Source organism: Dreissena polymorpha, chromosome 14 (genome assembly GCF_020536995.1).
Source record: "Dreissena polymorpha isolate Duluth1 chromosome 14, UMN_Dpol_1.0, whole genome shotgun sequence".
Classification (NCBI taxonomy): Eukaryota; Metazoa; Mollusca; class Bivalvia; order Myida; family Dreissenidae; genus Dreissena; species Dreissena polymorpha.
The window spans coordinates 50,227,200-50,245,233 of record NC_068368.1 but is presented as its reverse complement, the minus strand read 5'-3'; the positions used below and the strand labels follow the sequence as shown (position 1 = coordinate 50,245,233).

Here is an 18,034-nt window from a genome sequence, read left to right as displayed (position 1 = left end):
AATGGGAAAGTTTCAACTTTCTGAGATAGGGCAAACATTCAGCCGTGTGATGACAACGCGTGCTGATCTGGGTAGATATGATTGGAACAATCAGCACATTAATCAGTATACGCTCCTTCCGGTCAGAGATCAGATTGATGGTAGCTGTTTCCAAGTGCAAAATCCGATCTTTCTTGTCGCTGAAAGCTGCCAGTTGAATGGTCTCCGTTCCATTTTGCTTCACTTCAAGTTCACGTGCAAGCGCTTCAGAAATGAACGAATTGTGTGCTCCTTCATCGAACAGTATGCATGCGTCGACCAGAGTACACAGAACTAATTGCTGTCTTCAAAAGAACGCCCTGTTTATGTCTCTGTGATGATGAATGGAGAACAGCTGTTTCCGGTCTGGTTGGCAACACTTCCGGTTCTTGCCTGTGTTTCTGGGCATTCAAGTTATTGCATATACTCATTTGGTATTTTTTCTTACACACTTGACAACGTTTTCGAGATGTGCACTTTGAAACCTGATGTAGTCCGAGACAGTTAAAATAGAGTCGCTTCTGTTTCACTTGTTCATATCTTGATTTAATGTCAGGAACACTCACACAGTCCTGATGTTTATGATTTCCACCACAGAACACACATTTCACATCATAAGAAATCGAAGTTTGACTTACGTTTTGATGTCTTTGGCGTTAATCATTCGGGTTTGACCCAGCGTAGAATGATGCTGTGCTGATAAACTCCGTCATTTCCTGTATATTACACGCACTTCCAGCCTCCATGATATTCAGTTTCCGATTCAATGCGTGTCGTAGATCTCCCAATTGCCAGTTTAAATCTCCGTGTTCTCTTGCAAGACTCTTTCTTACTTCCGACGGCATCTTATCTAAAATGACTGATACCAAAAGACTTCCGTATCCGTCTTGATGCTGACCTAGTGACTCGAGGCCTCGTATGTAAGTTTCCATTTTGTCATGAAAGTTACGCATGCTATTCAACGTGTTGCACGGAGCCGGTAACTGGATCAGCGCTTGCATATTGGCGTGTACAATGCGATGCGGGCTACCAAATTGCTCCTGATTCAAAGCAATCCCAAAACGTCTGCCATTTCAGTATGTCTCCGTCAAATGAAGGTAATGTTAATTTAGGGAGTCCTATGCGAATGTAAGTCATTACTTACAACACTGCTGGTCGCCGGAAGAGTGTTCGCGTTAATCTGTGTCCCAGCGGAAGTTGACTGACTGAACCGCGGACGAAGCTGCTCCGTTGACTGGCTGAACCACGGACAAGGCTGCTCCTCTTGTTGGTTATTCTCTTGGATCGATGCTGTTTCTCGTAGCGATAACGGCGGAGGTGCTTGTACTTTAGGCTGAGTCTGTTGTCCAAGGATGGCTTTAAATTTTCGAAATTTGATTTCGATGTCAATAGTGTATTGTTCCGTCGTTAGCATCTCTTCTTGAATACCGTCGACTTCTGTTTTAGAGAGGATCTTCTCATTGATTGATTCTAAAATCTTCATTTTCGTCTCCAATGCTTCCAGAATGGTAGAAAACTCTATCAGCGTCGAAGCCGACTTCGCATCTTCAATATTCTGCAAATGATGCTGAATTTCTCCTCGGTGTCGTTCTCGAATCGAATGTTATTTTTGAAGATTCACTGTATTGTTTTGTCACGGCACCAATTTTAATGTAGTAGTGGTACTTCGCTTATGAACTAGAACATGTCTGTTTGGTTCGATCCTTTTAATAAGGTCTGATAAAAGTAAACAACAATTATGATGATGACGTCAACGTAAAACATACATAATTGCGGCAAAATACGTTGACGTCGCAAATACTTAACACAGGGAAAACCTGGAAAAAGACTTTTTCCAGTCAGGGAAAAGTCAGGCAATTTGGGAAAAGTTCCTGAAATTAGGGAAAAATCAGGGAATTTTGTTTGCTCAGACTTTCCCAACTTGTGTTGAAAAGTCCATACAATTAAAACAGCAAATCGATTCCTCTGCATGGATATGGTGGCTTTGTAGTAAACATGTAGCTTGTGTATAAATAAATAAATACCTATATAATACATGTCATTGTCTGCAAATGCTATTTATTAAGGTGTCTAAAACAAGAAATAGGTCGAAATTATTATCCTGGAATTTGTATTCTCTATCAGACAGGGTTCGACATTAACTTTTTTTACAGCCAGACCATCGGACCAGCTCCTCTTAAAATGTACTAGCCCGAATATGACGTCTACTAGACCATAAATGACATAACAAATAAACACAATTGTGTCGTGTGACTGTTTAATCAATTATTTATCAGTAAATAATTAGTGAACACAAGAAAGTCATTTTGATGCAAAGAGTAAAAAATAAAATAAAACTATTTAACAACATAAATTGTTTGTTATAATTTCACTGTTTATCACCAGTCAAATAAATGATGTCTGTACAGCAGGTGACATTTATTCAAGGTCATCAAATTCTGGCCTCCTTGACCGCTGTGCTCCATGCAACCACAGCTCCAAGGCCCTTTTTCCAGCATAATCTGTGTCAGTTTTACCGTCGGATTCTTCTTTATTAACTTATTTGTCGGATGAAAATTCAATCTTGAACAAAGCCATTCTTTAAATAACATTCTCTCGTCTGCTACGCCAAAATGTTTACATTGATGATACCGATTGTCAATAGAAGTCGTAAAAACATGATGTAAAGTTCTAAGACACTTCAGAAAATCATTAATATTCATGACAACTTGACCAATGGAAACAAGCAATTTCTGTGGGAAGCTCTCCTTCGCGTCTAAAAATAGCGATGAAGCATGTGAATTCTCCGCGTTTATTTATATACGCTAGTTTTGTTCTGATGTAAATAACGGATACGAGAGTTATTTTACACATTAAAAGAAAAAGGTTTTCGGTTAGGTATAGTTATATGAATCAGTATATATTTGTTATGTACGACCAGTCGGACAAGCAAGCCCACAGCTTTACTAGCCCGACCTCCGATCTTACTAGACAATGTCTGTCGGACGTGCCTTAGTGTCGAACCCTGTCAGAGAAAAATCAGGGAATAATCAGGGAATTTTGTTCATACAAAAAGCTGGGAACCCTGAATCAAAGCAGTACAGTAGGGGGCATTGTGTCTAACACACAGCTTTTGTTATGGCTTATGCATTAGACTGACCAGGGACCACGCCTTTCCCTTTTTTTATTTTTCGTTTTAAGGAATTCTCTTCTTAGCAATAATCCAGGTTAAACGGAAACCCTTTTTTTCCATAGCGCAGTTCATTTCAATGTTTAAACTAACCAAAAATCCCTTGATACATTATAATCCCCCCCCCCACTCTGCATGATACTTGGGAAGAAAAGAAGACACCTATCTATTATTTGTTAGCAGGTTGTAGGTCAAGGTAACGAGGGCTTGTAACATGAAATTCAATAGGTACATAGTCAGTTTGAGTTCCACTAACCACTTATACCCAGAATAACCATTCTTTTAGTAGAAGCTTCATACCAATAAAACCCCATTTAAAAATTTGGCCACTGAACACTCTTAATATATTTAAGTTCTGTCATGCGTTAAGTCATTAATCACTTTATGACATCGTGTTTGCAAAACTCCTGTTTCACCCAGTTTTATTATCCCCACCATCGGCAGAGGGATATTGTTTTGGCGTTGTCTGTCCGTCCGTCTGTCCGTCCATCCGGAGCCATATCTTTGAAGTGCTTTGGTGTATTTCATTGAAACTTGGTATGAGTATATATATGGATAATAGAATGATGCATGCCAAATGGCATTGTACACCATCTGTTAATAACAGAGTAATGGCCCTTTGTATCTTGCAAAAATGTTTTTTGTGTGTCCTGAGCCATATCTTGGAAGTGCTTTGGCGGATTTCATTGAAACTTGGTACGAGTGTCCAGAAGCATATTGGCGGGGGATATCAATTCAACGAATTTGCTTGTTACACATGGTTTGACTTTTATTGCTGGCTGATTTTTGACTTGGTGTATTGAAATTATTGAAATTCATATACGCTTGGGAAGGAAGCAAACATGTTTTACAAACACAACTTGTTTTTTTGAATGTATATGCACATGCATTTTTCACAAGTTTTGTCGTACCTGTTTTGGCATGATTGCCATAAAAGTTATTGGACTTGTATCCAGTGTAAAAAAGAAGCATGAGGCTTAATGTGCAGACAATAACTAAACTCTGCCATCTAAATGAAATCAGGAAACTGTTATCACTCAAAAAAGACAGGAAATATTAGATTTTGTGAACAAGTGCTCTTAATATACTTTGGTGCTGCCCCATCACTGACAATGCCGTTGTCATAAAACATATAGTGTTAACTAAACAGACTCTGCAAAGAAGCATGCAACTGTTCTTAAACCCTTTACCACTTAGACACACAGTTTTAAGAATTTAATAATACAGTCCGACCTGCCCGAGCGACCGCCTGTTAAAAGCAACCAACAGTCAATAACGACCACACCAATTTCCTCCCGAACGATTTCACTATATATTGAACCTGCAAATAAAGCCCACCTGCGAACAAAGACCAAAGACCGCCCTTTTACATTCCCAAAAGTCCATTTTGATAGCTTACAACAACCACTGCAATCATGGAAATCAACGATTTCGCAACTTTAAAAAAACAAAATGGCTGCCATGTTGCTATGAAGTCACGTGATACACATCTTACCAGTGGACTCGTCGGTCGCTATGGAGATATTGGCAAGTGACAGTTAATTGCACTTGATAGCAGTTGTTTGTTTATTTAACACGCATTGCTAATTGGTAGTCGCCTGCTCTTTTATGCATTTGACAGTTTGTCAAAAGTGTAAAAAATTGCCTTTGTATTTAAGTGACTCGCGATTAATTTACTCATTGCCGAAAATATAAAAGACAGGTTTGGGGCTTTCATCAACTCATTGCGGAAATTAACGGTTTCATATCAATTACGATGCCTTAAATACAAACATTTTGATGGTCATTCCCTACTTAAATTTCTCCGTAAAAAGACGTTCATAGATTGTATGTAGATAAGTAAATTGTCAGTTCAAGTTAACCATCATGGCTTCCAAGCGTAAGTTCTTGACGTTGGAAGAACGCGTTAAGGTCATTAGTTTGTTAGGTAAAGGACACAGTTGAAGACAAGTGGCTAGTGATCTTGGTGTAGGCAAAAATCAAATCCAAAACATTCTGAATTGCATGTGTATATACTTGTATGTCAATAGTTATTTATACATGTATATGATTAATGAAATATATAATAAAAACATAAGCGAATGGAAACAATAAATATAAAAACAAAACTGTGTATTCAATCCTTTATTTCATTATACACTGCATAAGTTTTCGAACATTTAAACAAAAGAGCACATACATAAATACGGTACCTGTTAAAAAACTACTAGCATATTTTGCAAAGTTTCAATCCACCCTGGGAATAAAGACCACCTGTGAACAAAGACCACATCAACAAAATCCCTTGAATGGTCTTTATTGACAGGTTAGACTGTACCTTTAAATTCTTCACTTTTCTGACTATATTAGAGTCTTAAAGGCTTCGTTTCCTACTCTAAGTTACTGATGAGAAGCAAACAGCATAAAACCCGAACAGACTGCAAGTTACGTACAGGCTCTACTGGTTTTATGCTGGTTGCATATAGCCGTTTTCACTTTGCTTCTGGGTGGAAAAGGGTTAAATCCAAGGGTTGTATTTCAGCTAAAAAATAAGTAGCAATCTTATCAATGCCCTTTAACATCATCATATCATGTAAAGATTATTTAAAGCATTGTTTACATGAAATAATCTTATTCACTCAACACAAACTTATTAAAAGCAAATTTTACTGACAACATTTTTTAATTAAATCCCCAAGATGCCTTAGCCCTGAAATTTGTTAGAAAAATATTTATTTGAACAAAATTAGAGCAAAACAATAAAATTTGCTTTTTAAATCAGCCTCTTTGTTTAGGCGTTCTCGTATGGCTGGCCCCATGCCGGTGTCAGACATGCGTGGCCTGGAGACGTGGGAGGACTTCCTGAACGTACAGTCTGAGGAGTACAAAGACGCCCACGGCAGCCTGCACTTCCAGATTGGCATCATAAGCAAGTTCATGCGCTGGTACAGGTTTGGGCCCCTTTTCATTAATAAAGTCTTAATTGTGTTTGCCCTAGTACAATGCTGATTTAAGTTTGTTTGCTCAACAAGCAAAGTCTTAATAATAGACTTTATAATGATTTGGGTTGAATTTAATAAAAGAAATTTTAATAAAGGTTATGCTGGTATAAGTCTCAGCTGTTCTGCTTAACAATCCCAGTCTTAATCAAATTTGGGGTAGTAGTCATGAAGTCATAAACGAAATCTTAAGTTAAGTTTGGCTGGTACAGGGCTCATATTCACACAACGAGTGACTTAAGACTTAAGTCTAAGAATTACGAATATATTTTAATTGATATATTGAAGAATTGCTTGAGTATTGAGTCAAACTTGGCATTAAACACCTGTATCAATATAATACTTCATCTAGAACATTTTGCTAATGACATAATTGCCAATGGATGCCTGTATATATTCAAACACTGAACGCATTTTTCTTGGTTTCAAGTCTACTATTTTATTCTTAAGTCTAAAAATGGGTTGGTAAACACGAGTCCTGGTCTTAGCCCCTTACTCAGCAACCCCAGTCTTAGTTTTTAGTAAGTATTAGGGTCAAGAGTCATAAAGTCATAAAAAAAGTTAAGTACGGCCAGGGTCAGGGTCCTGTATTTAATAACTCCAGTCTTAGTGTTTGACTAAGTAAGAAGTGTGACCAGTTGTGATAGTCATTATTAAAGCTGTGCTGGTACATGTCTGAGCTTACTTTACTCAACAAGCCCAGTCGTTTTCTTCGATAGAGTAAGGATTGGGGTCATTATTCTGAAGTAGTAAGGGAAATCTTAACCCATTTATGCCTAGCTTCTAAAAAAAAAAGCCTTGGCAAACAACATAGACCCAGATGAGACGCCTCATGATGCGGCGTCTCATCAGGGTCTGCGCTGTTTGCTTAAAGGAATTTCTGTAAGAAATATTCTAAAAATAGAAATAAACATACAAGACATCCCTAATTTTGGAAATTAATTGATCCAATTTAGAAGGATGGGAGAGTCCACTAGGCATAAATGGGTTAACTTTGTCTAATATTCTTATTATAGAAATAAATAAACAAGACATCCATAATTTTGAAAATAGATTGATCCAATTTAGAAGGATGGGAGAGTCCACCAGGCATGAATGTTTTAAGATAGGTTGGTCTGGTACATGGCTGAGCTCCTTTACTCAACAACCCCAGTCTTGCTGTATAAGGATTGGGGTCAATAGTCATAAAGTCATGAAGTGAAATCTGCAGGCTGTGTATGTTGTCAGGAGGGCCAGTGTGCTGCCTAGTCATGCCCAGACCTCGACCGGGCCTCAGATCCCTGACCGGGCCACTATTCTGGAGATGTTAGAGTCTCAGGGTGCTGAGAGAGACAGAGAGCACAGCAAGGGTGAGGCAATAGACTTAACCATTTACCACTCAGAGTGCTCACTGTGCAGTCCCCACAGGCTCATCAGGGACGACACTTGCCATCTAAACTGGATTTACGCTAAGAAGAGACTTCCTTTAAACAAAAAATACCATAAAAGCTGAAAATGTCGTACCTGATAAGCCTGTGCAGACGGCACAAGATAATCTGTGACGAAACTTTGTGCACATGCATGAAGCCCCTTTTTCTCGGAACAACCCATGTGTATTTCACCCAAACGATTCTCTCCTAAAATAAGATGAATCAGTACAAATAACATAACAAGAGGGCCATGATGGCCCTGAATCGCTCACATGACTCATTAAGATCAGATGAAAACTATGACCTCTATTGTCTACACAATGTTTTTCTATGATTTGACCTAGTGACCTAGTTCCTGACTCTAGATGACCCAAATACAATCCCAATCTAGATTTCATCAAGATAAACATTCTGACCACAGTTCATAAATATTGGATGAAAACTGTGACCTCTATTGTCAAAACAAGGTTTTTCTATTTATTTGACCTAGATTTTTACCCCAGATGACCCAAATACAATCCCACCCAGATTTCATCAAGAATACTGACCAAATTTCATAAAGGTTGGATGAAAACTGTGATCTCTAATGTCTACACAAGGTTTTTCTATTATTTGACCTAGTGACCTAGTTTTTGACCCCAGATGACCCAAATATAATCCCAACCCAGATTTCATCAAGATAAACATTCTGACCAAATTTCATAAAGATTGGATGAAAACTGTGACCTCTATTGTCTACAGAAGGTTGTTCTATTATTTGACCTAGACCCTTTTTTGACCCCAGATGACCCAAATACAATCCCAAACTGGATTTCATCAAGATAAACATTTTGACCAAATTTCATCAAGATTGGATGCAAACTGCGACCTCTACTGTCTACACAAACAAATGGTTGACGGACGGACGCACGGACACACGCAGGCACGCACAACGGACGCCGGACATCACACGATCACATAAGCTCACCGTGTCACTTCATGACAGGTGACCTAAAAATATGTGTCGGAGATAAACATGAACAGTTGTGGTTAAAATCCCATAGAAACAAGGGCTGTTTGTAAAACATGCATGCCCCCCTATATGGGCTATAAGTTGTAGTAGCAGCAATTGTGTGAATACGTTTTTTGTCACTGTGAATTGTGGTGGTTGTGTGGTGGATGGTGGTGTGGTCGGTCGTGGTGGTTGTAGTATGTAGTCAGTAGTAGTAGTAGTAGTCATGTAGTAGTAGTAGTTAGTAGTAGTAGTAGTAGTGTAGTAATAGTAGTTGTAGTAGTAGTAGTAGTAAGTAGTAGTAATAGTCGTCAGTAGTAGTAGTTAGAAGTAGTAGAAGTAGTAGTAAGTAGTAGAAGTAGTAGTAGTAGTAGTAGAGTAGTAGTAGAGTTAGTAGTAGTAGTAGTAGTAGAAGTAGTAGTATAGTAGTAGTAGTAGTGGTAGAAGTAGTAGTAGTAGTAGTATGAGTAGTCGTAGGGTAAAAGTAGTGTAGTAGTGGCAGTAGTAGAAGAAGTAGTCTAGTGACATGGTGGTGGTGGTGTGGTGGTGGTGGTTGTGGCGGTGGCGTTGGTGGTGGTGGTGGTGTGGGTAGTAGTAGTAGTAGTAGTACTAGTAGTAGTATAGTAGTAGAAGAGTAGTAGTAGTAGTAGTAGTAGTAGTAGTAGTAGTAGTAGTAGTAGTAGTAGTAGTAGTAGTAGTAGTAGTGGTAGTAGTAGTAATAGAAGTAGTAGTAGTAGTAGTAGTAGTAGAAGTAGTAGTAGTAGTAGTAGTAGTAGTAGTAGTAGTAGTAGTAGTAGTAGCAGTAGCAGAAGCAGTAGCAACATTACAAGACCAATACTTAAGAATGATCAAATGGGAAAAGGTAACCTAGCACTGGCAGTAAATATGGGGCTCATTTACAGGTCAGATTTGGAATCTCTGCTGTAAAATGAGATTTTGAATGAATTAAAGGGAGGCAAATCTGTAATAAAAGAACATGCATAAACCGTAGTTGTTTCCCTTGTTTGAACCATGCTAAATCCTTACAAGTTTGGAAAGAATTGGATGAAAAATTTGGACTTTATTGCATAAACACCATTTTCTCAATTCAAGGGGAGGAAATTCTGTACTTCATGGACCAATAATGCTAATTTTTTGTAGGGTTCGTGTCCTCATTGATATAAAGACACTGTGCAAATTTGGAAAGGATTGGACAAAAAATGTGGAAGATTTTTGAAAGTTTTCACAAAATAGGCAAAAACGAATAAACTTGCAAAGTTCAACGAGCTCCTGCGGCCATGTTTTTTGACGAATCAAATTTCTTTGAACAACTTTTTCAGGGGAGCCTTCAAAGGTCATCCCTGTGAAAAAATTTTGAAAATCTGATGAGCTGTTTCTGACAAGAAGATTTTTTAAGGTTTTTACCATATATGGTCATGGCGGCCATCTTGGTTATGTGATCAAATTTTTTTAAACAATTTTTTTTGTCCCATGACCTAGGGATGCTCCACATGAAATTTAGTTGAAATTGGCTCAATGGTTTAGTAGAAGAAGAAGTTTACAAATTGTTTACAGACAGACGGACGGACGCCGGACGCTGAGTGATCACAATAGCTCACCCCGAGCTATCGCTCAGGTGAGCTAAAAACATGTAGGAAAGTTCATATATACATTTGTCTGAGGTTACTGTAAATCATTATCTAGGTTTTATGATTGAATAATGAAGGTTAAACAATTCTTGCACTGCTGGGACATTGACACAATTTGTTGTTTTGATAAAGCAAATATCAACTGAGCACCTGTGACTGTAAGAATTAAAACAAGAGCACCGCCTTGCGGGTGCAGACCGCTCATCTATTTTCTTTTTTAAAGGTGAAGGGACTCTCATTTTCAATCACAAAGGAGGGAGGGGTGGAGTGAAGAGCGGTGCATTGTGTGGGGGTGTGGACATTTATTACATTTTCTTCCAAAAATGCGAAAAAAAGGGTAAAAAAATCGGGGGGGGGGTTGGGGGGGGTGGGGGGGGGATTCTTGGGTGCGATGGTTGGACGGTATTTCAAACATAAAATAATAAAAATAAATATTTGTGTTTTTTAACCGTTTCATAAAAAAATTGGGGGGGGGGGGAGGTGGGGGGCTATAGTGTGAGGGTGTGGTGGTAATTTGTGAGATGATCTTAAAAAAAAAAAAAAAAAAATAAGGGGGGGGGATTAGGGTGGGGGGAGGGGGGGGGGGTGGGGGGGGGATTCTTGGGTGCGATGGATGGACGGTATTTCAAACATAAAATAATCAAAATAAATAGTTTTGTTTTTTAACCGTTTAAAAAAAAATGGGGAGGGGGTGAGGGGGGTATAGTGTGAGGGTGTGGTGGTCATTTGTGAGATGATCTTAAAAAAAAAAAAAAAAAAAAATACGGGGGGGGGGGGCACGGGCGATGGTTTGGGTGGAGTCTATTGTGGTATGTCAAGTAAGAGTAGTTTTGTCAAAGTATCAATCAAATCTAATCATAAATAAAGAAGTTATGGCAATTTTAGAGAAATTTAATAATTTGACCTTGAGAGTCAAGGTCATTCAAAGGTCAAGGTAAAATTCAACTTGCCAGGTACAGTAACCTCATGATAGCATGAAAGTATTTGAAGTTTGAAAGCAATAGCCTTGATACTTTAGAAGTAAAGTGGATCGAAACACAAAATTTAACCATATATTCAAAGTTACTAAGTCAAAAAAGGGCCATAATTCCGTAAAAATGACATCCAGAGTTATGCAACTTGTCCTTTTACTGTACCCTTATGATAGTTTGCGAGTGTTCCAAGTATGAAAGCAATATCTATGATACTTTAGGGGTAAAGTGGACCAATACACAAAACTTAACCAAACTTTCAATTTTCTAAGTATAAAGGGCCCATAATTCCGTCCAAATGCCAGTCAGAGTTACATAACTTTGCCTGCACAGTCCCCTTACGGTAGTTAGTAAGTGTTGCAAGTATGAAAGCAATAGCTTTGATACTTAAGGAATAAAATGGACCTTAACACAAAACTTAACCAAAATTTTCAATTTTCTAAGTATAAAAAGGGCACATAATTCTGTACAAATGCACGCCAGAGTTATCTAACTTTGCCTGCCCAGTCCCCTCATGATAGTAAGTAAGTGTACCAAGTTTGAATGCAATAGCATTGATACTTTCTGAAAAAAGTGGACCTAAACGCAAAACTTAACCAAAATTTTCAATTTTCTAAGTATAAAAAGGGCACATAATTCAGTCAAAATGCACGCCAGAGTTATCTAACTTTGCCTGCCCAGTCCCCTCATGATAGTAAGTAAGTGTACCAAGTTTGAATGCAATAGCATTGATACTTTCTGAGAAAAGTGGACCTAAACGCAAAACTTAACCGGACGCAGACGCCGACGCCAAGGTGATGACAATAGCTCATAATTTTTTTTCAAAAAATAGATGAGCTAAAAACAAACAAATTCATACTTTATTTTTAATAATGTGTTTGGCGCGAAATAGATGTTTGCAAATTCAATATAAAAAAATATACCCAAATTGATGATTCCACAAATTTTCATGTCAATTACATTAAATCAACATAATTTCTGTAAAGTTTTGATACTTATATTTAGTTATAAAAACAAGAGGGCCATGATGGCCCTGAATTGCTCACCTGTCTAACCAAATACAATCCCAACCTAGATTTCATCAAGATAAACATTCTGACCAAATTTCATAAAGATTAGATGAAAACTGTGACCTCTATTGTCTACACAAGGTTTTTCTATTATTTGACCTAGTTTTTGACCCCAGGTGACCCAAATACAATCCCAACCCAGATTTCATCAAGATAAACATTCTGATCAAATTTTATAAAGATTGGATGAAAACTGTGACCTCTATTGTCTACACAAGGTTTTTCTGTTATTTGACCTAGTGACCTAGTTTTTGACCCCAGATGACCCAAATACAATCCCAACCCAGATTTCATAAAGATAAACATTCTGACAAATTTCATAAAGATTGGATTAAAACTGTGACCTCTATTGTCTATACAAGGGTTTTCTATTATTTGACCTAGTGACCTAGTTTTTTACCTAGTGACCTATTCTTTTACCCCAGATGACCCAAATACAATCCCAACCCAGATTTCATCAAGATAAACATTCTGACCAAATTTCATCAAGATCGGATGAAAACTGTGACCTCTTCTTTCTACACAAACAAATTGTTGACGGTTTTCTATTATTTGACCTAGTGACCTAGTTTTTGACCTCAGATGACCCAAATACAATCCCAACCCAGATTTCATCAAAATAAACATTTTGACCAAATTTTTATAAAGATTGGATGAAAACTGCGACCTTTGTTGTCTACACAAGGTTTTTCTATTATTTGACCTAGTTTTTGACCTAGTGACCTAGTTTTTGACCCGAGATGACCCAAATACAATCTCAACCCAGATTTTATCAAGATAAACATTCTGACCAAATTTCATTAAGATTGGGTAAAAACTGTGACCTCTACTGTCTACACAAGGTTTTTTATATTATTTGACCTAGTTTTTGACCTAGTGACCTAGTTTTTGACCCCAGATGACCCAAGTACAATCTCAACCCAAGTTTATCAAGATAAACATTCTGACCAAATTTCATACAGATTGGATGAAAACTGTGACCTCTACTGTCTACACAATGTTTTTTTCTATTATTTGACCTAGTTTTTGACCTAGTGACCTAGTTTTTGATTTCAGATGACCCAAATACAATCCCAACCCAGATTTCATCAAGATTAACATTCTGACCAAATTTCATAAAGATTGGATGAAAACTGCGACCTCTATTGTCTACACAAGGTTTTTCTATTATTTGACCTATTATGTGACCTAGTTTTTGACCTAGTGACCTAGTTTTTGACCCCAGATGACTCAAATACAATTCCAACCCAGATTTTATCAACATAAACATTCTGACCAAATTTCATAAAGATTGGATGAAAACTGTGACCTCTACTGTCTACACAAACAAATTGTTGACGGACGCACTCACACACGCACGCACGCACATACGGACGCCGGACATCACACGGTCACATAAGCTAACCATGTCACTTTGTGACAGGTGAGCTAAAAATATTGAAATCTTTCAAGATTTGTTTCCACTGTTTACAAGATGAGGTGAAGCCGTCCCTGGCAGCCTTGCATGGCCCCAGCCACCCCACTGAGAAGAAGAAACTGCCCATCTGGCAGCAGGTCGCGCAGGAGAAGTCTGTCTTCACAAACATACAAAATAAGTATGTCATAGTGGTGATCACAATACGCACAATCACACAGGCCCACTTTGGGATTCTTCAGGTTCTTGGTTTCATATAGGCAGGTTTGAAACATTAACCCATTTATGCCTAGGGTCTAGAAAAAAAAGCCTTGGCAAACAGCGTAGACCCAAATGATACGCCGCATGATGCGATGTCTCATCAGGGTCTGCGCTGTTTGCTTAAAGAAATTTCTGTAAGAAATATTCTAAAAATAGAAATAAACATACTAGACATCCTTTATTTTGGAAATTAATTGATCCAATTTAGAAGGATGGGAGAGTCCACTAGACATAAATGGGTTAACTTTGTCTATAGCAATAAAACAAGAATTTCGTCTTGCTCAGCTATTTACTGCTTATTTCGCCTTATCGGTAATTTCAGCCTCTTTTCCTGTATGTTTGATTAACTTATAAATTGGCATGATAAATTGTGATACATTGTATATTGTTTGTTTTAATATTTTAGTTGCAAATCAATCCAGCATGTTATAACATAAATTGGTATGAGTGGACACCGCCTACCTCTGTTCCTTAAATCAATATTGGACAACTCAAGGAGTCGAATTGTGTTGTTGTTCTTTATACAAATACTCCCATACTTAATTGCTATACAAATACTGACTCAATTTAGATGTCATTTCAAACATGTATTTCAGAGATAAAACTTTAAATCCCGACACAACCATCCTGAGGTTCAAGAAAAACATGAACAAATTACGGAAAAACCTGGAAAAGGAGAACACAGCTGAGATTGAAAAAATGGTCAGGTAGGGGACGTGATGTGACTTCAGATGTTGAGGCATCTGTTTGTTGTTTGAGATTTCTTATTATACATGACTCAAAACTAAGCTTAAAGGGTAATGATACTAATGAAGCTTTTAAGTTACATACTTTAGTAGTAAAATGGTTAACACATTTTAGCTCAACTTAACAAAATGTTCACATGGCAAGATTTTGTGATTGCTTTTTATAATGTCCGTTATAGTTTGTATGTCATGTTTCATTAATATTAATGCCTTTTGAACACTCAAGAGGCTGTCTTTATTGACTACTGTTCATGAAACATGGTCAGAACATGTGTCTCAATTACATCTATGCTGTGTTCAAACTGGGTCATGTTGGGTCAAAAACTTGGTCAGTAGGTCATACGAAAGAAAAAGCTTGTTGAAAATCTAGAGGCCACATTTATTGCCCAATCTTCATTAAACTTGGTCAGAATATTTGTTCCAATAATATCATGGCCAGGTTGAAAACTTGGTCACCTGGTGTAACAAACTGAGTCTCTTGATCAAATTAATTTAAAAGCTAATGAACACTCTTGAGGCCAGATTTATTGCACAAGCTTCGTGAAACTTGGATTAAAATATTTTTCCCAATAAGATATTGCATGAGTTTAAAACTAGGTCACTTGGTCAAACAAGAGGACAAATTTGTGAACACTCTAGAAGTGACATCTGTTTGTGCATGAAACTTGCTCTGAACATTTGTTGCAACAATTGTTTAGACCAGCAATATGTGTTTCCGGTCTATTGAAACAAATATTGCAGCCATAAGGCCGGACAATTTCCCTTATGCAGCTCTAGTAAAACTATTTGAACACTCTCGAAGTCACAGTTTGACCCACTCATTGTGAACTTTCTCAGAACAATTTTTTTTTTCAAGTTTTGAGTCCAAAAAAAATGTTGTTTGTTCAGAAACATGGCTGCGAGGTAATGGAGCAGTTCCCTTATTTGTCTATTTTGAAAGCTACCTTCTCAGAGCAGTTGCTTATGTTCCCAAGTAAGCGCCTTATGGCCGTTAACCCTCACGTTTTTTTATTCTTTTTATATGCTGTTACAGCATTAGATTCCTTAACATTCATCATAGCTGACATATTTAGTAAAAAAATATCATCAATGAAGAATTTCAACAATTTCGCTCTTAGTATATTGAAACCTTTGTGTAATACCATCAACTTTCCAAAAAGCTAGGACTTTATATCGATACCCAATTGTTAACTGAAACTTTACCATTTCACCTTTCCATGACTAACACTGGCCCTTCAAAATTGTAATCACTTAAAGAGATAAGTTTATGTCTGGAAAATAAGCAACGATTGTTTTAAATATTTGAAATATAACTTTAGAGTGACAGTTTTTCTTAAAGAGTACCTTAATGGTTCATTAAAGTGTCGTTTGGGAAAATGGATGGCTAAGTTAATTTTAATTATTTGCATCATTTATCAAACTTGAAAATATTATGCAAGTAATGAAATATCAGGATGCTCAGTGTAAGATGTGGCACATATTTGTTATGGCACTCATAATTGTGTTTTTTGAAACCTAAGCTCGCCGGCATCAAAAGACTTGAGCTTATTGGAATTCTAGAATCTTCTGGGTAGAACTAGTACTTGGTATTTATTGGGGGCAATCTAAAGAATGCTCCCACAATGGGGATCACACTTCCCGGTGGCTAGTCGGACACCATTTCCATTACACCTTGGCAACCTTTAAATGTTTTGCTCTGTAATTTTTAAGATGGAATAAAATAACTGCCTAATCAGGAACCTCTAATCGATTTCAGGGAGCGTGTGGCAAACTTCCGTCTAAAGTTCAGCACGTTGAACTCGGAGGAACGCAGCTGTATCTTTGAGGAGCAGATGCTGAGAATACAGGAGGTCAAGGATAATGTGAACAAGACACACCTGGAGAACTTTGATGTCCAGCCATCCAAGTGGTAAGAAACACCTCGAGAATTTTGATTTCCAAGGGGTAAGACACGCCTCAAGAACTTTGATGTCCATCCATCCAAGTGGTAAGAAACACCTTGATAACTTTGATTTCCAAGTGGTAAGTAACACCTCGAGAACTTTGATTTCCAAGTGGTAAGACACACCTCGAGAACTTTGCTGTCCAGCCATCCAAGTAGTAATAATCACCTGGAGAACTTTAATGTCCAGTCATCCAAGTGGTAAGACACACCTTGATAACTTTGATGTCCAGCCATACAAGTGGTAAGATACGCCTCGAGAAATTTGATGTCCAGTCATCCAAGTGGTAAGAAACACCTTGATAACTTTGATTTCCAAGTGGTAAGTAACACCTTGAGAACTTTGATTTCCAAGTGGTAAGACACACCTAAAGATTACTTTGATGTCCAGCTATCCAAGTGGTAAGACACACCTTGATAACTTTAATTTCCAAGTGGTAAGTAACACCTTAAGAACTTTGATTTCCAAGTGGTAAGACACACCTTGAGTACTTTGATTTCCAAGTGGTAAGACACACCTTGAGGACTTCAATTTCCAAGTGGTAAGACACACCTTGAGAACTTTGATTTTCAAGTGGCAAGACACGCCTAAAGAACTTTAATGTCCAGCCATCCAAGTGGTAAGACACACCAGGAAAGCTTTGATGTCCAGTCACTTAAAAGGTAAGACACACATGGAGAACTTTGATGTCCAGCCACGCAAGTGGTAAGAAACACCTAGAGAACTTTGATGTCCAGTCATCCAAGTTGTAAGACACACCTAGAGAACTTTGATGTCCAGCCATCCAAGTGGTAAGACACACCTAGAGAACTTTGATGTCCAGCCATCTAAGTGGTAAGACACACCTGGAGAACTTTGATGTCCAGCCATCCAAATGGTAAGACACACCTGGAGAACTTTGATGTCCAGCCATCCAAGTGGTAAGACACACCTGGATAACTTTGATGTCCAGCCATCCAAGTGGTAAGACACACCTGGAGAACTTTGATGTCCAGCCATTCAAGTGGTAAGACACACCTGGAGAACTTTTATGTCCAGCCATCCAAGTGGTAAGACACACCTGGAGAACTTTGATGTCCTGCCATTCAAGTGGTAAGACACATCTAGAGAACTTTGATGTCCAGCCATCATAGTGGTAAGACACACCTAGAGAACTGTGATGTCCAGCCATCCAAGTGGTAGGCAGTTTTTGTAGTTTATTCAATTTAGCCATGATATGGAAAAATTGGGTTTTATGCACATAAAAGCTAAACAAACACATCTAAATCTGACAAGCAACAGCGGTGTCAGCACAAAAGTACCTTTTGTCAAAATCCAATTTAGTGATCAATGCTTTCATATGATGTAACTGATTTAAGAATTATGTTTTAAAGGGTATCTTTCATTTGAGGTTAAGGGAGGAAAACTGCCTCACTTAAAAGAAATTGTTTTAGGGG

The 18,034-nt window shown here is 37.9% G+C and overlaps 1 protein-coding gene across 2 annotated transcripts in view; it reads left to right on the top strand.

The window, feature by feature from the left end:
* Positions 1-18,034, top strand: part of LOC127856981 (uncharacterized) — a 50,387-nt gene that overhangs the window by 15,688 nt on the left and 16,665 nt on the right. The window contains exons 10-14 of one of the 2 annotated variants that reach the window (XM_052393210.1): positions 5,962-6,111; positions 7,393-7,514; positions 13,709-13,829; positions 14,506-14,616; positions 16,412-16,564. In XM_052393210.1, coding sequence (XP_052249170.1) covers positions 5,962-6,111; positions 7,393-7,514; positions 13,709-13,829; positions 14,506-14,616; positions 16,412-16,564 — 657 coding nt within the window. Of the gene's footprint in view, positions 1-5,961; positions 6,118-7,392; positions 7,515-13,708; positions 13,830-14,505; positions 14,617-16,411; positions 16,565-18,034 lie in introns of both variants that reach the window. The other variant, XM_052393209.1, reaches the window with a different exon arrangement.